The following is a 23250-nucleotide window of genomic DNA, read 5'->3' as shown; positions in this document are numbered from 1 at the left end:
TTTAAGGTTTCAAAGAGATAAACAGACAACAAGAACTCGGACTAATGAAAGTTGTAAACTAAGTACAAATTAAATTAACTGTGCAAATTGTTCAGTATACAAATGAGTACATGAATAGATCAGTACCTCAGCCTTTTCCTGGCTTTCCATAGGTTTGATTCAGGCTCAGTCCCTATTTTGAATAGAAGGTTTATTCTCTAAATATGTTCAAATCAAATATGCTCTCTGTTTTAGCATAACTGAGATAACAGAGAAACAGATAACATAGAAAATCAAGGAATATAACTGGAAGATAAACAGAGCTTCCTTTGAATGAGGGATAAACAGACCTAACCAGTTTGTGACTGAGCAAGGTTAATTAAGTCCTATGGCAGAGTATAAAGTATTTTAATTTCGGTGCTTAGCATAAACAGCTCATGAAGAGGCCTGTGGTAAGCAATCCCTGAGTATCAACACTCTGAAGCAAAATTAAGTTCAGCGGTTTCTCTGTTGTCCAACAAAACATTGTCTCTTAGGAAATCCATCATCTCCACTAGGAGCAAATAAGTAATTGCAAGAGCATGCAATTATACCATCTAAATTTCCAGAATAAACATAATTCCTTACTGGTGTGTTGTTGTTTTGTTTTTTTTCTTCTACTCCTATCATGCTGAAGAAACAGTGTCAATGGAGCTTCTTGCTGAACTGGTTCAGTGACCTCTGATGTGTCTGTCTGCTCCTGAAGGTGCTCACAGGAAGGTGCAAAATGAATTTGGATCCATGAACCTGAGAGAATGCAGCAAATCATGCTGTTGTCACACTGTTCACCTCCCTTTTTCTCCTAGCATCTCACTGAAATATGATGATATTGCCTTTTTCAGGGCTGCTGCTTTTTATACCAGCTGCTGTCAAAGGTTTGTTTGTTTTCCTCTTACATTAGTAACATTAGCTCAACTGTCTGCAACCCTCTAAGGTGTATTGGAAAGGGCTGTTATTTTTCTTGGGTGGGATCATAAGTCCATAAATCAAATGTAAGGTAAAGAATGTCAGTTACATCCAAATGATGGCTGGCTACTTTAGAAAGTATTATGGAATTATTGTGGACTGATAAAGGCCTTGAGAGTGTGTGGTTCTGATTGTGAAGGATGCTGTGGTTAGAGTTGGGAAGTGGGAAAACTGCAGACAGTGGGTGCTGTGATTTGAGTACCTTCGTTGGAAATGTCGCAGCAGATTTGCTGGGTGACTTGAAGCAAGAATTGCTTTTTGTGATTCAGTTTGCTCATCTGTAGCAGCACCTGTAATATGTCCATGTAGGAGCATGGTAACACTGACATCATTATTTTTGAGTGCTTCTTGTCTCTTCACTAAAAGGTGTTATGGGCATAGAAGCACTGAGTTGTGGCCATTGAGTTAACCACACACTTTGAAACCTCAGATACTCTTTTTCTACTCCCTCTTTCATTCCCCATCACACCTAACACAGCGTCCTGTGGTCTTTCAAACCTTCCGTACCATTTATAAACGAAATACTTCTCACACAAAGCTCAAGGCCTGCTCTCTCCACGTACAAATAAGATGCTCATTTAAGCAAGTCTAAGCTCTAAGCTTCTGGATAATGATGGCTAGGTGCTTTCCTATGCTTAGGCGAGCCCTTGAGTGGGACCTTTATGGCTATTGCTCCAGGCTGGGCAGCGTGTGCATTTCTTACTAAGCCAGGTGTTGACTTGATGTTATTTTATCTTTGGTCCTTGCCAGCCAAATGGCTGTCCTGCCCTGTCGGCAAATGCCAGTTAGCTGTGCTGAAAAAGAGTTTTTTGGGAGGAATAAACGGTAAGATCAGTGCTTCATTTCTTCTTTTTCCTACTTGGGAAGTGACACTGTCTCTTAGTCTGATGACATTCCAAGTGTTGATTTTTGCCCTCTAGAGCTCCAGCATTCTAAGCTGGTTGGCAATGGTACCGTTCTTCCAAAACCGAACGGGCCGTGTAGAAGCTTTAACACTCACGGCACTTATTCCTTGAGTGGTTTTTCTATTTCGTATCTTACATTTCAGACATACGGATATATACACATAAAAGCGCCCATGCGCGCCCTCAGCGAGCTGCCAAACACAGCCGGTCGCCGCCGCGCCCCCTGCAGGCGGCTTGCGCCGGTGCAGCGGTCCCGCCCCTCTCCCCGGCGCGCGGCGGCCTCCCGCACGGGGCGCGCAGGTGCGGGGCGTGCGCGAGGCTGCTTCAGTGCGCGGGGCGGGCCGGGTGCCGCTGATGTCACCGTCGTTTTCGGCGCTGCGGCTGCTGCTGCTGGGGGCGCCGCCGCCCGTGGCTGCTCCTCCGCAGCCGGCGCCGTGAGACTAAGCGGCCGCAGCGCCGGGGGCATGCGGCTGCCGCTCCTCCGCCCTCCGGCCGTGCCGTGGGCCGCGGCCGGGTACGGCGGCGTCTGATGCGGCCGCCGCGTGCGTGAGTCCCCGCGCCCCGCAGGCGGGCGGCAGGGCGGCCGCCCTTTGTCCGCGCCGGGAGCATGTGGGTGAACCCCGAGGAGGTGCTGCTGGCCAACGCGCTGTGGGTGACGGAGCGGGCCAACCCTTACTTCATCCTGCAGCGGAGGAAGGGGCACGGCGGCGATGGAGGCGGCGGGGGCCTGGCTGGTAAGGGCGGGTTGGAGCTGCCCCGGTTCGCTCTGCGGCGCTGCGGGTGGCCGGGTGTTTCTTGGCGTTGAGGCGCTTGACGTGGAACGCGCAGGTTCCTCTTAGGGTTTACACGCGGAAATCTGAGGCTGTGTGAGCCGTCGGCGGTGTCTGATGTCTCCCGACGGGAGGGTGTAACCTGCAGGGGTAAGATTGGGGGTTTGAGCCTCCGGGGTGTGCTGCTGGAAATACGAGCAGGCTGTAATTCACAGCTGTGTGCGATCCGAATAGGTTTGTTTTGCCTTCTCTGCTTTCCCTGGGATGTCCTTGTGAAGCCTGTGTCCTGAGTGCTTCGTTTTTAGCCGTTGTCAGCTGGAAATGTGTCTGCAGTCACGCATGCATTGGTCTCTACAATACCGTGCGTACACATCTGGGAAAACCTTCCATTATTTGCAGGTAACATACATGTTTTACTAAAACTGGAGGTTAGCAGCCCGATGACGTTAGCACCGCTCCCTCTTGATGTGGCAGAAGATGTGCACGCGTGCTCTCTGCAGGCAGGTGGCCTTTCCCATCCCTGCTAACACTGATGCTGGCTCTGCAGGCTAAGCAAAATAAACACACGGGCTGCATTCAAGGTCCTGTGTTTGCTTACCAGATTAAGCGTTCCTTCAGCCCTTGAGTGCTCTGTGGACTTGCAAACAATTTGCAGTCTCAGCTAACGCGCCTGTGAAGTGTTGTTTTTGTATGGAGGCCCTTGAGATCTTAGCGTTGAAGGTTAACAAAGCCCACCTTATCCTTGCGGAGAAAGGGGTGAGCAGATGTTTCGCATCAGCTTTAAATGTCCGTTGTTTTCTTGCTGTCTCTGTTCTGTTGGTTTTTCATTCCTGAAGTTACAGGAAAATCCACAGTGTTGACAAACCCATTTAGAATATTTTTTGCTTCAAAAGATTACAGCCCTGCTGTTTTTGTTTGAGGGGTTCCTTGCAGACTCTCACGGCTTACCCACTGGCCTCCAAGGGACTCTTCCCTCTATCTAAGCGATTTGAGTAGGCATTCTCATACCTCTCTTAACTTTGAATTAAAGATCTCATGAGAAACCCAGGCAATCTTCCAAACATTCCTCAGTTATTGGAGAAATGTTTTGAGAATTCTGTGTTTTCATCTTATTTGCGGAGTGTATATCTCTGCCTTCGTGCAGCTGTATGTGCAGTAGTGCCATTGGTGATACCACTCCACAAATGGAGAGATCTCTTAGGAAGAGTTTGTCCTTGGAGTGAGAATAGGATGCATAAATCCTTGTTTTGTGAAGCTCAGATAAGGCAACAACATTTAAGAGATCAGACTATAGAAATGATTCCATCTATATGCTTTTTTTTCCGCTCGGTACTCAACTTGTGAGAGGCAGGGATTTGTGATGCAGTGGTGAGCACGTGAGCGAGGAAGAAATAAAGCGGTGTGGAGCATCCAGACTGCTCCCAGCTTGGTAAGCACAGCAGGAAATGGAACCTGTGATGAATTGTTTCTGTTGGAAATATCAGTACTGGAATTCTTTGCTGGTAGCTCTAACAGCTGTGGATGGCCTCTTGAGGGCTGACACGGGTGAAGAAAACCAGTGGCCCACTCTTCTCACATGAGAGTAGCTAAATGCCAAGTACTGAGGGACCTAACTGATTCCAAGAGTAAAGAAAATGGCTGAAACAATTAACAGGGTGCATGGTTTCTAATAACGATAGCATTTAGGATAATATTTTGGGAAGTTCTGTAGTTTCTCTAGTGACAGAATTTGGACGTTACTAGGTCTACATTAGAGAAACAGGAAAAAAGGGTCTTTTCATCTTTTCCCCCCTCTCAATTTTCTTTACTGATGCAGCAGTGCAGATAACACTCTAAAAAGACACCTGCCTTTTAACGTGTACAACATGGTACAGTAGCTCTGACAAAAAGCAGAACATGTATCCTTGAGGCTGGCTGGAAACATTGAATGCAAGATCTCACTGAGGCTGAGAGTCATCAAAATTGGTGTATTTAAAAGGGGATGTAAGTTCAGTTGTCACCCTTTCTTTCCTTGCAATTTAAGTTCTGCTGATTTGTCTTCCTTTGTTATTGACTCTTCCAGTCATTGTCTTAAACCTTAGAATGATAATTGATTTTCTAGTTGCTGAGACTATGGGCTCGGTGGCGTGCGATGGCATTGGTGTGTAACTTAAACCGTGGTTCAGCAATGAGAGACATTGATTTTCTGGCATTCCCTTCAAATGTAGGTTTTCTGTGGGACTAACCAGTCTGAGCTGGGCTAAGTGTAATGATTTCTGTCTTCTGTCTGTTGATGTTTCAGACTTTGCAGAATGCAAGTTGAGGCTGCGCTGCAATGCCAATGTGTTGGTGTAGCTGAGGTAGAGTGCTTTCCCATAAGTGGTGGCTTGAGAAGGTTGGGTACAGACTTCTCCTGTGCTTGGATGTTGTGACTGGAGATGTGTCTAAAGGCTGGCAGTCACCCTCAGAGTGGATGCTAGTGTCTCTGTCTGTCTTTCATCATTTACTTGTCACCCTCCAGTAGAGGGGTGTTGTTATTGCCAGAGCAAAGTCCAAACAAAATGATCTTTTGGGTCTTTAGACACATCTCAGCTGAAAAACAAGTAGTTTGTATAGCATTAGGAGCAAGTGAAAGTAATTCTTGTGACTTTATGTTGAGAAGGACCAGTACCCACATTGCCTGTTCTCTTGGATCTGCTGTGAGCACAGCAATCGCACAGCAATCCTTTGCTGGAAAGACAATATCAGTAACTTCTGGAGAAGGGCTGAAATCTCAGCCCCATCTGTAGTCTCTCCTGTTGGCCTCAGTTTATACAGCTTAGCAGAAAGGAGAGAGCCTAATTTCGTTACTCATTTGGACATTAGAGACTTTTACACTTAAGTTTAGTGTTGAACTGTAACCTGTTAGAAGCATGACAATCATATTGTTTGTATTAGGGCAGTGCCTCATTGCCTAATGAATCCCTAGAAGTCATCTGTGCTAACAAAATGTGTCTGATGAATGGTTTGCTTAAGATCTACAGCTTTTCTACTAGATTGTGTGAAGCCATTTTAGACTAAATTAGGTCCTGGATGCTTCTAAATGACTGTTTTTGTCAGAACCAGTTACTTCACTGCATTTTTCCTTTCTAAGTATGCCTTTCCTCAAGGGCTATTTAGGTTTTTCCATTTTTAACAAAAGAAAAATGGGGAAGAGACACAATTTCTATTTTAAGTAGTTTTTGTCATTTTGTCATTGCTGTCTTGCAAACTTGCCTTGTCTTGCATCACTGCATAATTCTTCCAAAGACTAGACTAAAAAAATGTACTTTCGTGCTGTAAGTGTGTGTGATAGGCACATAAGCCTGTATGTTGTGTTTGCGTGAAGCTCTTGAGTGAAGGTCATCTTCCTTTTGCTCGCTGTCAGGGGAAAAAGCCATTTCTCAAAGATGCTGGTGGTTCTTTTCTTCATAACTGCTCTATTTCCTGTTTGTCAGCTACCTGCCCTGCTCAGGTTGGTGGTTTGGTCTGTGTGAGATAGTTCCTTCTCAGAGGATCCAGTGTGTAATAGCGCAGCTTGTGTCAGCTGATGCAGAGGCAGCTGGAGAGAATGTGAGCACAGACCTGTCGCATCATTTGAGCACTCTATGCTGTATGACTTAGATGGGTGTAAGGATCTTGAACATGTCATAAACTTCATGAATAACTAAAAGGCTTATACTTTTTCTATTAGTGTATGTTGCATTCTGATACGTCACATAGGTTAAAAACTGCTGTATCTGCTTTCAGTTAAAACGTGGTAAAGCTTACCAAAGACTGCTACTTGGGGACAACATTACAAGGAATTAGTGAGACTAGGAGTTGACAGTAAAGCAGTATATTCACAGTTTACAGAGCATGATACATTCTATGAAATTGTTGTTTTCCTTTTGCATATGTAATTTCTACATGAAACAGACATGAAATTCTAATTCATTTCCTTTTAAATGTTGTTATTTTAAGATCCCTTAGAAGATCCCAAGGCAAATAAATTCTTGTTCTTTGAAAGACGTGCTTTTAGGAAAGAATTATTTTGCAGATATGGCATTTATGCTTGCAGCTGGGACAGTGCGTGTGTGAGATTCAGTGCAAGTTTGTGAGTCCATGAGACGTTGCCAAAGATGATTCAGATGCTGAAGCAGAAAAGAGCAGATGGAAATTTGCTGATTTCTGGCTATAAAAGAAATTGATGAAGTACTGTCATTCTCACCAGCTATTTTTGCAAAAGGGTTTATCATACATTTTCAGCATTGGAAAGTCAGGAAGGAGAAGTTCTGAGCTCAGCTGACTAATGCAAGGCCATAATGTCTAATCTAATGTTTTTAAGACTGTGACAGCGTCCTAACAGTGCGTTTGTGCAGCCTTCTTGGGCATCACTCACAGTTGCTCAGATTGGGAGAAGACTTTCATCTTGCTCTCAAGTCAGAGAATTGAGGAAGAAATTACTTAAAAGCCTTTTTATGCCTAAGATAAGTGTTTGACCTGATTAGGAGGTGGTGCATGCTTTAACAAGCTCATTAGCTCAAGCTGATGATATGTCAAACTTTTGCACTTCAGTTGAAAATGTGCTTTCTAATGTTTGAAATGCAGTGGTTATAAAAATTGAGGCTATTAGTATAATTACTTGTCCGTTCAACCTGTCCATTAGCTTTTCATGCCTGTTCTGGTTGGTGCAGTGGAAAGTCTTCCATTTGGTGGAATTTCTATGTTGCACCAGATGTGCTCTGTCACTACTGAGATTTCTTAATAGGATCTGCTGTGGGTACGTTCGACTCTTCAGTAGTGGACTTCCACTTGTAGGGATCTGGATGCCAAAGTGTTGAATTCGTTCTAGTTGTCTGAATTGACTCACCAGTCTTTCTACTCAATCCCAGGTGCTTTGTTGGAAGGTGTGTTGTTTTCCTGTCTCATGCTTCTGTTATCTCTGGTTCTTACAGACAAGGCACTCTTTGCAAGGCTGCAGCACCTGAGATGAGAATTCTTAACGTTGCTTGGTGTGGTGTAGCTCAGGTTTCTGTACCAGAAGGCTTGTTGGCCCAAGACATTCCCTGACATTACTTCGTCTTTAACACTTGATGTGAGCCATAAAGGTCTCTGCGCTGATCTTCCACTTGCCATTTTTGCCTTATGACATGATGTTTTTGCTTGGCAAATAAATTCAAGACTGTTTTCTGGACCTATTATTTGTCCTGAAATCTATTAGTACAGCACGGTGGTGTGAGTCCTTTAAGCATCTAATTGGAATTTTTTTGTGCCCTGGTTACTTACCATACTTCTGATGTCTAATTGATGTTGATGTTCAATAATATACACTTGCATTTTGCCTTCAGAACTGTTGCTGAGGCAGGCTCTGGTTCTGTGGGACCACTTCAAAATCTTCAGTATTTTTATTTTCCTTTCCAAATATGAAGGTTGTAAATATTTTCCAGACCTGACTTGCAGTTACATTTTTTTTCTTTTTGGAGTTGGTCCAAAGTTCCAAGATAGGGGTTTGTGAATTCCTACCATGGCAGCAACCTTAATTTTGGCAACTGAGTTCTTGAGATGAGTTGGGTTCTTTCCTCACAGTCTCATCTTGTGCTTTCCCTTTGTGTTTTCCAGTATGTCAGTAGCCAGAGTTGTTGGGATTTTCTCTGCCATATGATTTCTTTCCTTGATGAAGCCTTTCCTGTCTTTGTTTCAGTTCAAACCTGGTAGGGTTTGTTTTGGAGAACTTATTCATTTGGGTATATTATGTGTGAGTTATTGTACTTGGACAGTCTGTAAGCTTAGCCTCTGTGGAAATAAAAGCAATCTATTTTTTGGCTGTATTGTATATGCATCTATATTTACATGTAGCGATCTAGATTATAAGGGGTGTTTTGGTTTTTGTCTCGGAGGAGAAAAGCAGCAAATTTTTACAATGCAAAAATATTTTAAATGGTGCTTAGTAGCTTATACTGATAAATGTGGTTCTATCTTAGAATGATTCAGGGAGCTTCAGCTTATCAGCTGAAGTTACAAAAGGTTGTGAAATCAAGGGTTAACTCTGGTCTGATTTAGATTAGAAGGCAAGGTACAGGATTGGTTTTCTTTTGGTTGTTTTCTTTTACAGGGTTGGTCATCAGTTATTTAGACCCCTTGAACCAGTATCATAGTAGACATCTAGTAGCTGTACGAGTTTAAATTAAGATATCTATAAGATTATCTGTTTCAATCATACTTGTTAGCTAGGAAGGAGGATGAAAGTTTTATCCTTTGTTACAATTTTATCCTACAGTGGTCAAGCTAGATAGTCATGTTAGAAGATCGTGCTTTCATCAACTTGAAGACAAGAAAAGTATGAGCTGTTCTTGCCTTTTATCTTATTAAATGTCATCAGTGACAGAACTTCATCAGCCTCACTTTCACTGGTGTTCAAACACTTGTGTGTGAAGGAAAATGTGGCAAGTAAATCAATCTTACGTGAAGTTTGGTTGTAAAATAAAAAGCAACAAAGACAAGTATTGAGGAAAACAGATCTTGATTTCAGAGGAAACTAATTTATTTTACATTACCTATCATAATGTAATAATATGTGTCCATAAGAGCCTTTGCTGTATAATCCATGTGAGAAGATTTTTATCAAGTATTTAGGTTTTATTTTGATTTAGTTTGCATGAGAGGACACATATAGTACAGAACCCTCCATAAAGTTCCAAGGGTGGTGTTCTTCATGCTTTTGAAAAAAGTATCCTGTTATTTCTAGGACGGGAAGCCTAGCTTCATAGTTACTTCTAAATAATTAATAATATTTGCTATTCACTTAAGCTGTCTCATGAAATAAAACCAAATATAGTTGCCTCATAAATGAAAAGGTTGGTAGTATTAGCTGTAGAGTTCAGGTTGTCGCTCTAGGTGGAGGTTTCTCAGACAAATAATTGCATGACCTCTTCCTGTAACAACAAATGAGCTAGCTAATTACATACACACGTGGACTGCCTTCAAAAGATAGAAAATAAATGATTCAGTATAGTGTCTAAGAAGAACAATAGCTTGTAGTGTAGACCTTATCTATGTAGTGTTACGAGTTACTATTCCTACAGTCCAGAAAGTAATGTTTAAACTTGAGAAAGATTTGGTTTAATGGACAACAGACGAGTATAAAACAGGGTGAAAATGTCTACAAACCAAACAGGTCTCTTATGGTCAGAGCTCATTTGCGCGTCCACCTTCTGCTAGAGGAAAGAGAAGAAGGGGTCATCAGTGTGCTTTAAAGATGGAGAATCATTTGAGCAGTACTTCTTTCATTCGCTGTCGGAATGTTGCTATGCCTGTTTTGAAAAATTCTTTCTAGTTGTGCATGTGACTTTGCAAGCTTTCCTTTTTGTTAGTGGTGCTGAGCTTGTATACAGATAGGCTGCTGACATCCTTGTGAGTATTGGAGTGGTAGCTCATGAGTGTGACTCCAGGAGTCAGACATGAAAAGCTGTGATTTTGCTGTGGATGCTGAAAAGATGAATGCATGCTGTTTGCTTGGGCATTTAAAGAACTATTTTTTTTGTGTTGTTTTTTTTTTTAACCAGAAGAGACTGCCAGGCTGTTGTTTATACTGGTAATGATTTGTCAGCAGTTTTCTGGAAACAATTTGTCTAAAATGTTCTGCAGTGATGATGATGAGTGATGTGATAATTTTTGTTATTATTATTATTTTTTTTTTTTAAACCTTATGTGATGGTGTATTAGCACAGTAAGAAGGCCACTAGCTAGATGCTAAATCGAACATCTCTGACAGATTTAGTGAGGGCAATATACAGAGTGTAAAGCCACACGGAATCAAATGTGGTGTGATTTGTGCTGTCCCCACCCCTGGCTGAGCCACTGAAGGTTGGCTGCTGAAGGAGTAGGAAAAAAAAAGGGGAGTAGAATAAGTGAGAAACATTTGCTGTTCTTCTGTATTGCACACGTACGTAGTGCTGTGGCCTGCATAGTTCTTCTGCCTTGTGTTCACCCCTCTGCTCAAGTTGTAAGAGCTACTGACTGCTCCCTTTCAAGCATCTTGGTGTCTGCCTGATTCTTGGGCTCTCTACAGCAGTTGTGGCTAGTCATAGAGCTGGGAGGATGTAGCAGTGCTGGTGGCATGACAGGATTCAGCTCTCTGGAGCCTGGCAATTAACACGTGCTTGTCATATGGCAAACAGGAGGAGAGGAGGGTGTTCCTAGGTGTCAGTTGCAGCAACTGCAGTGAGCTCATTCCAGCTGTAGGCAAGGCTTGATGCAATTTCCCTGTGATACAGAAGAATGGAGGTGTTGCAGATCATTGGTATGCACTGATAGCACCTGAGACTTGAGGACTGCCAAGGCTAAAGCTGAAAGGGATGTATCAGGTGGAAGGCAGGGAGGGAGTCCATGTTGTGGACAAAGCCAGGTTGTCTGTGATTGTAAACCCTTCTAGTAAAAAACACCTGAAAAAGTCATTGCTGTTGTATGGATTCTTACACTTCATGCTATGATTATAGCTCTGCTCGGTTTAAATGTGAGGCATAGTGGTCAGATAAGTAAAACATAATACTGTTTTGTGTTTTTCTATAAATTGCGTGGAATAACTGAAGCACTTGACAGTACCACCCTCTAGTACATCATATATCCTTCTAGTAGTGTGAGGTAGAGCATTTGTCTGGCTGTTATCCCTCACCTTTTCCTTTCTGCTCCCCCTATCTAGGTATGGTTACTCTAGATGTGTACCATTTGAGATTGGACTTTTGCACAGTATAAGGTTAATCGGGCTTGGCTGCCTTCAGGATTAGAGCTGTCATGTGTTAGTCAGATGCTAATCCCACAAACTTTTAACACACGCATTACATCTTCACTGATAAAAAAGGCTCACTCGAACAAGGACTTGCAGGTTTGATTTTGTTTTGTTGCAGTCAGCAACCTGATGGAAATAATGGGTGAAAAATCTGCAAGCAGCATAGCCATGTGATTGTTGTATGCATCAGTCACTGGCTGTTCAAGGACCAATCAAACAATGATATATTTTTTTTGCTTGTTGCATTTTTATATGGACTTAGCAAAGTTCTTATTTTTGTGTTACTTATGAAGAAATTGGTCAGTGGTTATTGGAATTCCTGTGACTTCATTCTGATGGCATCATCTGTCTGCACTGAAAAGAAACAAAAACTGACTTACAGTGCAAAATGGAACAGTTCCTGAAGGACAGTGATAAGGCATAATTGTATGATTACAAGAGTATAAATGTTAAGTTTCTTTAATGTATAAGAATGTGTGAACTATATCCTAAATATCTGTGTATCATCCATCAACACAGCTATTTCATTATATGAGAGAAACTGTTGGAGCAGATTTGGTAAGCTGGATTTTGCTGGTGTTTGAGTTTTCTGTGGGATCTTCTGAGTTCTGTGCATTTGTTCCTTAAACCATATTTCAGAGATATTTCTACAACCCAATTGCTGGGAAGAGACTGGGCAGCTCTTCCTTATCTCTCACCACCTTTCTTGAAAACACAGCTCTACCTTATGCTGTTGTTCCTGTTGTTTGGAGCTGGGGTTGTGCCTATCATTCCCTATCTCCAGGAAATGATGAAGAAGGAGATGGGATGGGAAGCTTTGCTTACATTGGTATTGCTGCCCAAGTCAGCAGGTTTGTTCTAGCTCTCTGACCTCAGCTGAGCATCCCTTTTTTTTTTTTTCTGGCTGCAGCACCCTCCTAGAACTAGTGCCAGAATTGTTGGGTAGGACCACCCATATGTCAACACAGTTGGGGTTATGACACAACAAAAGGAACAAGCGTATTTTTAAAGATTATGGAGACTTAACAGTGTATCTGCTCCTCAGGGAAGATTACATTGGCCAGTCTACGAGATTCTGTAGATACTGCCTCATGCCTTTTGTATGTTTGTCTGTATCTGTCAGTACCAAATGTGAAGCAGCAAAACAAGAATAATGTTTGCAAGTGAGCAGCAAACCCAGATTAATTCAGCATAGTTTCTGGCTTGGTCTATGGTTGAAAGTTACGTATGTACCTGTGTGTGTTTCTGAGTCAGAGCTGTACTCTTTCCTGTAGCAGTTGAGTGGAGAGGATATGTAAAGGGGGAAAAAAAAAATGGCAAGGTGTTGGACGTATTGGAAGTTTAAAGGAATATTTTCATCTCCTTCAGTCTGTTGAGTATCTAGGAAAGGTGGTAGTGTACTGATCAGAGGTATCCTGTCACTATGTACAAGTAATACACAGGAGAGATGAAAGACCTACAACTAAATAGGCGGCAGTAAGAACTGAAGGTAGCTTGACTAATGAACATGGAGATATTTTACATTAGTATTTTCTGTTTGTATTCTGTAACAATACACAACTTTCCAGCATTTTTGGGAATGATTGATAGCATATGTAGGCTTGTTTCTCATGTATTTCAGAACTCTTGGATTAAAAGGTGGTGAGCATTAACGTATCAGGAAGGAAGAGGTGGTATTTTCATGTGGCCTGTAAAGATCTGTGCGTAAGACTTCTTTCTCTTCACCAGTGGAATACATAAAATGGGGGAATACAAGATCACTGATACGTGGGTAATTTCCAGATGTCATTTGCAGTTCTAATTTAAAAAGTCTGCTAAGAAGAGAAAATGGGTAGTGCTTTTATGTCTTTATAATGCATACAGCTAAACTGGAAGAGGAACAGCTAGGGAGAAATCTTCTGTACCCGTCAGGACCGTACAGAATGGGGAACTCACAAAACTGTGACAGTAAAAGAGGAAAACAGCTAGTTGAAATTGAGAAGAGCATTTTAACAGCATTGTTTCTGAATGGCTTCTGGTGCATGCAGTTTATTTCAGCCATTAAAAATAAATGATTTCTGATGATTTCTGCCCCAGTGAATACTTGCAGGGGAAACAGCCAAGTCTTTGAAAGTTAACTCATCTGTTCTTAAGAGCAGGAGTTTGCTGAGGACTTAAACATGAGAATTAATAATCCAGATCTCCGTGGGGAAGATGAAAATTCTTTTTGAAGATGAAAAGGGAAAAATCCTTGGCATTTTTTAAGAATAAATAAGCATTTTGTGAGAATGAACATTATGTTGGGGCTAGTTTTCTGTGCAATTTCTTAATAAAATACCATCTGAAAATTGTAAAAATAAAGTTAAAAATTACTGAATTTTCTTGGTATGCAACTGTTGATGGCCCCACAGCAGCAAAGACTTTTCAGTGCTGCTGCAGAATAACAGTATGGCTTTGTATTTCAGCAGTATCCTTGTAACAGAAAAACAGTTTGACTGTAAAGCATTTTGATCCTTTCTGTGCTAAGGAATCAGACCATTAAATAGCGTAATTGTCTTTGCCAGAAGTCTGTTTTTTTCCTAGCTGACATCTGAATGTTGAACTCTTACAGGTTATACTGTCCGGGTTGTTGTTTTTTTCCACTGTTGTTTATTTGTTTGTTCTTTCCTCTAGGGCTCCAAAAGTATATGAAACAGAAAAGAGCTGAACTTGTAAATAGCTTCATGAAATAGCTACCTTATGCTTTGCTTCAATTTGTCTGCCTTTACCCTGGGGTTGATGTATGTTTAAAATTGAAGTCGTGTTGAAACTGAAGATATTTTTCCCTGTTGAGTCACTCTTCCTCATTATAACTCATGAAAACAGATATAGTAATTAGTACATATGTCTGCCTTTTGCTGAGGAGGGTGAATTGAGGGGTTGGGGCATGTGAAATCTCTTTATTTGGGGATTCAGATGATTCATCACTGTGTATTTATGACAATTTCCTTTTCCGTAGGTCTCCTTGTGGGTACTCTTGATGTTGTGTTGGACTCCAGTGCCAGAGTGGCACCATATCGAATCCTCTATCAAGCACCAGACTCCTTGGTCTATTGGACTATTGCCTGTGGTAAGGACAAGTATAATGATGTGTAGATTTTTTCTTCCTGGGTACTCTGCTACATAACTAACAGAGCATCCTGTCTGCTGAGTAAAGACGGAACTGGCCAGGCCAGGAATGGGAAGAGAGGCTTATATTACTTAGTGCTTTTTATCTCTCAAGCTGATTCCCAGGCAGGCAGTCTAAGGTCCCTCAACCTTTATGTTCTTCTCTGTGCCCGTGGCTTAGTCCTTTAGCACTTTGAAAGTGCAGCATTCCTGACTGATGAGAGCATTTGAAACATGGGAGGAGAAGTAATATGCTATGGCCCTGTGCTGTGGCCCCCAAAATTACCCAGACTGGGCAGCTGGCTTCTCTTGAAATGGAAACTGGGAAGATAATACAGTCCTAGCTCTGAATCTGAACTGCAACTGAAATTGCTAACAAAGTAGTTAATGCATATACCTGTTCCAAATTTTTTTTAAACTCTTTCTTGAATTTTAACAGTATAATATCAGGCTAGGTGATTGGCTTGGTTATTTTTCATTTTAAAAATTCTACATTGTATAGCTGTATCTCTTGTTTCCCCATAGGTAGAATACTGTTTACTTGGTGCTTGTAGTCTCTTACTTTTGCAGATTTGTCTTATCCTCCCATGCCTTCCATAAAGCAGTAACCTCTATCTCCAGTGAGTAGCTATGCAGAATGATGGGAACAAATGTGATTGCTTCCTGTTTCATAAATGCTGTGTGACATTTGACCTTCTGTACACGGCTCCTCTGGGGGAGAAAATAATCCTAGAGGTTTTGTTTGCTCTGAAATGACTACTTAAGTTATGTATAGACGCAAGGACTGTTTATAATTCACTTTTTGATGTGGATATGAATTTGCTTTGGGATTAGCTGTATGGATCTTGGCTGTATGAGAATGTTAACTGATTAGATTTGCAGCTTTATAGCTCCGTAAAGCAGATTTCTTAACAGCATTGTCTCCGGTGTGGTGTTGTGTTGAACATGTGCAGGTGAGGAGAAGGGCAGGAGAGGAGGAGGTCTCTTTTCCCAGGAAACTAGCAAGGGAATGAGATACATTGGCTTTTAAGCTGTGCTAGGGAAAGTTCAGGTTGGATATTAGGAAAAGCTTTATCAGAAAGAGTAGTGAGTGCCTGGAACAGGCTGCCCAGGGAGGAGGTGGAGTCACTGTCCCTGGAGGTGCTCAACAGGCATGTGCGTGTGGCACCGTGGGACGTGGTTAGTGGGCATGGTGCTGATGGGTTGATGGTTGGACTAGATGAAGTAGGTAAGTGAGCATGGGTAGTTGGAATTGTTACATGCCTTGGAATAGGTTTTGAAAAAAGCCTGTGTGCTCTGATTAACAAAGTGTTGCAAGTTTCAGAGTGCATATATGTACATGCACAGATTAAGGGCTTTGCTGTTCAATTTCAGAACCTGCCATTACTGGAAAGACCAATTGTAGACTCCCTGAGGTATTTCAGCTTTTCTTATAGTGCCTTCTGTAAATGGCAGCAGTTCGAGTTGACTAACAGGCGTTACAGCTAAGTGTTTGGGTGATAAAACTGGCCATGACTTGTTAATTTTCTTTTCAAACCAGTACTCAGTCTTGTTGCCTCTATGCCTCCAACTATAGACAAATGAAGCCAGCTGCTTGAAATCTAACCCAGATGCCCAGAGATGATCCTATGTTGTTTGTGCTGCTACTCTACCTCACCTGCAGGGCAATTGCTCATTCTCTTGCTCTCTCCATGCGCCATGCATGCTTCCTGCAACTCCTGTCATCTGCAGATGCCTTACCATTCCAGCTTATGTTTAACACACTGATCAGTTTGCTCCCCAAAGATGAGGAACAGTGGCTCAGTCTACCAGGGTGTTGTTCAATCATAATTTCAGCCATGGAGCGAGCTTTGAAATGAGTATTCTTTCAGAGGAGGGAGTGAAGTGATTAGTAGAATATAGTAATATTGTGGCTATTTTCCCTTTTAATCCCTACTGATCTTGAAGGGCTCTGTTCCAAAGTGCGGTGGTCAGCTTTGAGTAGGTTTGTTTGTTTTTCTTCCCTCAGATTCTGAGGTATCGATTCACCTGAAAGGCCAACAGTGGTAAAATTATGAATGCTTATAACATGCAGAGGTAGTCAGAGACTTGGCAGTAGCAAAGTCAGTAGAACAGTAGTTTAAAATCTCACAGTGAATGTGTTACTTGAATCCTGAGTAAATAAAGCAAAGAAAAAAATCTTGACTGTGAGGAGAATTTGGCTTGAACTGCTCCACATCATGTCTGGATTTTGGCCTGCTTGCATGGTTTTCTGTGGATGACACTGTCTGGGAGAGTGAACTGTAAGATAACAGAGACTAAAACCAATGAAAACAGCGAGATGGGAGATTGCAGGTTGAGGATATTGACCATAACTACATTAATAGTAACCCATGGACCACAAACAGGGGATAGGCAGAGTCATGGTAGTGTCTGCATTGCTTGCCACAGCTCTTCAAGAGATGAGCCACTGTTCTGATGAGAGTCTAGTTTAAAATATGTATTTCTTGTATTTCGTCATTACTTCTTACAGCAATGCAAAAGCCAACAAGAAATAAATTGATCTTCAGAGTACCTTTTGAGTTCCAGAAAGATCCGGTTGCATCCAGCAGTTTTTAGGAGAAGCAGTGATAGCAATCACTTGTGGTTCTGAAATAGGTTTGCTTAAGCACACAGACTATTGTGCAACATGATTTATGAATCTATATTGAAGCTGTACATTTGAATTTAGCATGGAAAACGCACAGGAACATTGCACTGTGTTGCTTTCATTGGAGTTGTGTAAAGCACTGATGGTGTTTTCTGGAAGTATTTTTTCATCATCGTTGGTGAATGATGAGGAAGACAACTGTTTGATATGTAACCAAGAAGGTCACAATGATTTCTTGTACAAATGACTGAAATATTTATGTTAAAATGTCATAGCAAGCACCAGCATAGACAACTTGTGCCTGTAGGTAAGTTGCAAATTGTATAATTAGCAGCTAGTTGTATTGCATCCTCTTCCTAATGCTCGTTTCACATAAATGGCTGTATGTTCTTGTATTCTATAGGCTTTAATTAGCAGGTAGATACACTTGCTTGTTCTGATTAAAATAAACTGAAGTGGTGTTTGAACAAAACTGAGATGCAGTATTGTCTCTGTTTCCTAGTTGGATTTACATCCTTTTAATTAATCATCATAAAGATGTGAACAGGTAATGTTTCTTTTCTGAAAAATACTGAAAATCCCAATTTTTGACTCAATTGCCTTAATTTCTTTTGGGGGGCAAATTTTTTTTTTTTTGTGCTTAATTTTTTCTTTCATTTGAGATAGGCGTAAATTGATGGTGAAGAGCACCAACAACTTCATTCTGTGAAGTGTTGAGAATAGAGTGACAAAAATAAAATTGCATTTATTAAAACCCTGCCTTAAGAAGCAAAGATTTGCACGTTAGCTCTAGCTTTATACCAGGAGCTGGTCCCGGTAGGTGCAGGTGATTTCTTGGCCAGCTCTTCAGCTGGCTAGCACGGTGTCATTTAGTGCAGTTAAAATTCAAATTTCATAGTTTTGTTGCTCATCATACTGACATAAGCCCTTTATACATCTTGAAGAGGGCTACCTATTTCCTTTTAAATTGCAGTCCTATGGGAGAGCATTTTGGAATTTCCAAGGAGACAGCATGCGTTATATGGTGAAAAATTACACCTGTAGTTAATGGCAAGTTTTATTTGAGTCCTTTGTGATTAAGACAATGTAGACATTGGTTATTTTGTGATTTTTTTATTAAATTTTTTTTATTGTTTTTTTATATATGCAGGTTGCTCAAGGAAGGAAATCACTGAACACTGGGAATGGCTTGAACAGAATTTGTTGCAAACTCTATCCATCTTTGAAAATGAGAATGACATAAATACGTTTGTCAGAGGAAAAATACAGGTGGTTATGTATATTATTGTAAATGCTGACAGATATGACTGTGAAAGGAAGACTGTTGTGAATTCTAGAGAAATGCAGCGTAATGCTCCCAAGGCTGCTCCATCTTTGAAATTAGGCCAGATTTTGAACAGCAACTTATATAAAAATGAAGAGAATAGTGATTAACATACAGGACTACAGCAGTGTGATTGAAAACATTACATGCATGTCTACAAACATTAAGGGGTCTGAAATTAAGTTTTGCTTCTGTCTTAAGCTGAGGTGACTTCTCTTTTCGTACTTAATTGCAGTTTTACATGTGCTTGTTGTATAAAGCTCCTTGCTCTTTTCTGTGTGGTTAAATCCCACAGTGTTGACACGCACTTTTTATAGAGACAGTGGAGGTTACTAGTTAGTTTGGTTTGGTTTTGGTTTTGCCAATACATCTTTCTCTCCTGAAGGAGAAGAGAGTAGATACACTTCTTAAAATGCTTCATCTGTGCTTAAATAAGTAATTTGTTAGAATATTGATTGTAAGCAAAGTTACTGTACTTAATTTTTGTGTATTCTAAGCACTGGCTTTGTCTCATTGCTTTTATCATTTCCTATAGTAAGTCATTGTCTTAGAAATTCCTTAGTCGTTAGAATGAGTTTTACCAGAGGATCAGACAGGAAGGCTACAGATGTTCATGGAAACAGAGTATTCTAGCTGTCATCTGTTCTGTGAAATATTGTCCTTAAGGAAGTTGTTACTTTCTAGACTTTTAGAGTGCTTTGTAGACTTTTTAAAATATTGTATATTTGTCCAACAGATCACAGAATCACAGGATGGTTTAGGTTAGAATGAATGATGCTTTGCTGTTGTTTGCTGTACTTTCTGTGTAAACTGACAGTTTGAAGGTACAAAGCATCTTTACTTTCTACAACATAAAAAGCAATAAGAAAAAATGATGTGAGAGATTGGAAAACAAATAGAGCTGAACTTCAGCACAGATAATAAACTGCTGTAGTCTTTGAGGCATCAAATGTAATATTTTTCTTATTCTCCTACTTTATTTTGCTTAAAATCCACTAAGAGAGCATAGAAGGTGTCCTTCTTTCTTTCTCTTTAGAAGAAAATTTTCTAGTGAAATTCTGTTGTTGTGCACAGTACTTATTTTTGTGGAAGGGAGGAAGTTTACAAATCACAGTTGCCTTAAGTAGTAGTTTGTAGTGGTAGTAGTGTATTTGAGATGGGTTTGCAGGTTTAAAGTGGGATACTGGCACAGCAGCTGAGTGGTTGATGTTTGGTTACTTTTGATACATTCATGGTAGGGAGCGAAGTAATTATCAAGACAGCCTTGAATAAGGTTAAAAAAGAAAAAAAAAGCCACAACAGAACTACGTAAATAAAGGAATGAATAGAGTAGTAATAAACAAGTAAAATACTTCATTGCTTTCACAGTTAACTTTTGTAGCCCTCACCATTGCATGCAGTGGTGATAAGGCTATCTGATAACCTGCAGCACTTAATATACTGTGAACTTCTTTCACTCCCTTCCAGGGTATCATTGCTGAGTACAACAAAATCAACGGCATCAAGGAGGATGATGATACCGAAAAGTTTAAGGAGGCCATAGTGAAGTTTCACAAGCTGTTTGGCATGCCAGAAGAAGAGAAATTAGTCAACTACTACTCTTGTAGTTACTGGAAGGGGAAAGTTCCTCGTCAGGGCTGGGTGTATCTCAGCATTAATCACCTTTGCTTTTATTCTTTCCTAATGGGACGGGAAGGTACGTTTTACAGTGAAATGGTCTCAGAATTGTTAGGGAATCTTCTGTGGTTTGTTACTATTTGCTGCTGATGTATATGGGATGCAAAAGCAATGCTGAGTGAAGTAGAAACAAGAAGCAGTTCCCTGGTTGTCTATATTGCTGAACTGTGCACTTCTTACCATATTTGGTTGCATGTTAGGAGAGGCTAACTAAATACTTGGACAATGGCAGTATTAAATCTATCATGCTTGTATGCAGCGATTCATTTATATTTTTTTTTAAATCACAAAATCTTTTATGATTCTTGTCTAGCTACTCAAGTACTTTTCTGTTTTTAAGTAGGACGCTGTATTATGATTAAATTAAAGACATTTCAAAATCCAGTGGTAAATACAGTTTATTTAAAACAGTTTATTAAATTGCTTTAGTTGTTGAGGAGTAGTGGGAAGCCTGTCTGATGTGTTCAAAATAAGTTTCCTTGCTTTCCTTGAAAGAGAGAACATCAGGAGTCTGGTCAATTGCTGTGACAGTGCGAATTATGTTAGCCCAGCTTTGCATGTGGGTGTTCAGTACAGAAATAAATGATATTTAAACTCTTTTATCTACTGTTTGTCAGGTGATATAATTTGTTTATACTAGCTGTGTCATTTATGCTGCCCTTCTAACTTCTCAAGATGCAAGAAAATTTCAAGTGAATACATTTTATAGTAACTGGAAGGTGAATGCTTTGGAATATACTAACTTTTTTGGACTGCATTTTTGTTTGCTTCTGTTCAGCAAAGTTAGTTATCCGTTGGGTTGATATCACTCAACTTGAGAAGAATGCTACTCTGCTCTTCCCTGATATGATCAAAGTGAGCACCAGGTCCAGTGAACACTTCTTCTCAGTATTCCTTAATATCAGTGAGACATTTAAACTAATGGAACAGCTTGCCAATATAGCTATGCGACAACTTTTGGACAATGAAGGGTTTGAACAAGACAGATCATTACCCAAACTGAAAAGGAAATCTCCCAAAAAAGTATCTGCACTGAAACGGTGCGTAGCACTGACCCTTACTCGTTTGTTTCTCCTCATTCTTTTTACTTACATCATTCTGTAGAGAAGCTTTAAGTTTTCTAATGATGCTGCTGTATAGTGTTATTCAAAAAGGAAAGGAATGATTGATTCTAGATGGTGGCAAAAGGTGTGGAGTTGTTTAGATACAATTAGTCGGTCTCCTGTTGAAATAGGAACAGGAAAATATACAAATATGCAGAATGGGAGAAATATTTGAGTCATGTTCTCCTTTGTTCAGGAGCTCTTTTATGTATCACTTGACACAGGCTGCATTAGATAATCTGTTGTAAGACCTGTTCAAGAAAATATGTCTAACATTCATACTTGGTCCTACAGCTGGAATTTAAAAACTATGTTGGGTGATGAATTCTGTCTCGAACTTCTTATGTTGTGTGGTATACTAAAATGGTCAACATACGGAGTTGTAATCAGTCTTTCCCTGTACTTCTCATTGTTTTGTGACATCTGACATGTATTTTATCTCTGAAATATGCCTACTGTTTCTTTTGTTGTGTAGACCTGTTATATTTCAGTGTTCTGCACTAAATGTGTTAGCAAGACTAAATCTTGAAATTATTAGAGTATAGCCCTACAGACTCCATTGTATTAATAAATCAACCTCAGAGTAACAATTTTAGGATAGTGTTATGTGGTCTCTTATTTAATAATCATAGAATCATTTGAGTTGGAGAAAACCTTTAAGATCGCTGAGTCTGACTGTTCTCCTGATGCTACACGTCCAATGCTGAACCATACCTCTAAGCACCACATCCCCACATCTCTTCAGTACCTCCAGGGGTGGTGACCTGCCTGGGCAGTCTGTTCCAGTGTCTAACCACCTTTTCTCTGAGGAAATTTTTCCTTGTACCCAATATCCAAACCACCCTTGTCACAATTTGCAGCTGTTGCCTCACGTCCACTGGGTTCACTCCATGCACAGATAGAAAATAGGACCAAGTGCTGTAGGATCACCTAGTCTGTTTCTTTCGAGAAGTCAGGGTTGTTGTTTCTAACTCATTTGGAGTAAGTTTCTTCTTCTTATGTAGTCTTAGAATCTCCCAGCAAGGGAGCTTATATACCCCTTACAAGCGTAGTATTTATGCTATTTGCTGTATGCTCAGTATTAGTAACTGAGTTGTATGTTGTAGGTAATATGCAGCAGCTTATGTAAAATATAATTAAAAAGTATTATCTATTTCTTAGAACAAGAGACAGTTTTTTATGGTGTGTTTTTTTGGTTTGTTTTAGGGATCTTGATGCCAGAGCAAAGAGTGAGAGATACCGTGCATTGTTCCGGCTTCCCAAGGATGAGAAACTAGATGGGCACACGGACTGTACTCTGTGGACTCCGTTCAACAAAATGCATATTTTGGGTCAGATGTTTGTTTCTACAAACTACATCTGCTTTACTAGTAAGGAAGAGAACTTGTGCAGCCTTATTATCCCTCTTCGAGAGGTAAATACTTGCAGATTAGTGGGGCAAAAAAATCAAGTAATACTGTTTTGGAAATTGCATCATAGCTTTTTTTTTTTTTTTTTCTTCCCACTGTTGGAGAAAATCTCATCTGATTAATTTCCTGTGAGCATGCTATTCTGATGTGTTCTGTGTGATACTTAATGACTGTATGTATCTTAGAACTAAGTTCCTACTACTAAAATTCCCTGGGAGTTTTCCTTGTCAGTTTCCATGACCTTCAAGAATCCATCCTCTTGCATAATTAGCATTCTGTTTTATGTTTCTGTGGTATACTTGTGTCTCATAGAGTGGGATAAGAATTCCTACATAGGTGAGTAGGACTTCCTACTAACAAATCTATCAGGTAAAACCTGATTGTGTTAGATATACAAAATATTTGTAATACTAATGAATTCAGTCATCTCTTAATATGGACAAATTTGAAATCATTTACTGCTGTACTTGGAAAGCATTTGTAAACGTTTAACAAATGAGTGTAACGCTCTTTTTAAAGAGAATTGTGTAAAGTAGTTTTTCAGTAAAAATAATGCAAG

At 40.4% G+C, this 23250-nt stretch overlaps 1 protein-coding gene across 2 annotated transcripts in view; it reads left to right on the top strand.

The window, feature by feature from the left end:
* The first annotated feature begins 2496 nt into the window (after positions 1–2496).
* TBC1D9 (TBC1 domain family member 9) overlaps positions 2497–23250 on the top strand; it is a 43393-nt gene continuing 22639 nt past the window's right edge. For both annotated transcript variants that reach the window (XM_042871534.1, XM_042871533.1), the window contains exons 1-6: positions 2497–2623; positions 14401–14511; positions 18329–18447; positions 19970–20198; positions 20958–21219; positions 22489–22696. In XM_042871534.1, the coding sequence (XP_042727468.1) occupies positions 2497–2623; positions 14401–14511; positions 18329–18447; positions 19970–20198; positions 20958–21219; positions 22489–22696 (1056 nt within the window). The remainder of the gene's footprint in view (positions 2624–14400; positions 14512–18328; positions 18448–19969; positions 20199–20957; positions 21220–22488; positions 22697–23250) is intronic.

Source organism: Lagopus leucura, unplaced genomic scaffold, assembly GCF_019238085.1.
Source record: "Lagopus leucura isolate 7727_CA_CO unplaced genomic scaffold, USGS_WTPT01 Super-Scaffold_100004, whole genome shotgun sequence".
Classification (NCBI taxonomy): Eukaryota; Metazoa; Chordata; class Aves; order Galliformes; family Phasianidae; genus Lagopus; species Lagopus leucura.
This window is presented reverse-complemented; position numbering and strand designations above follow the sequence as displayed.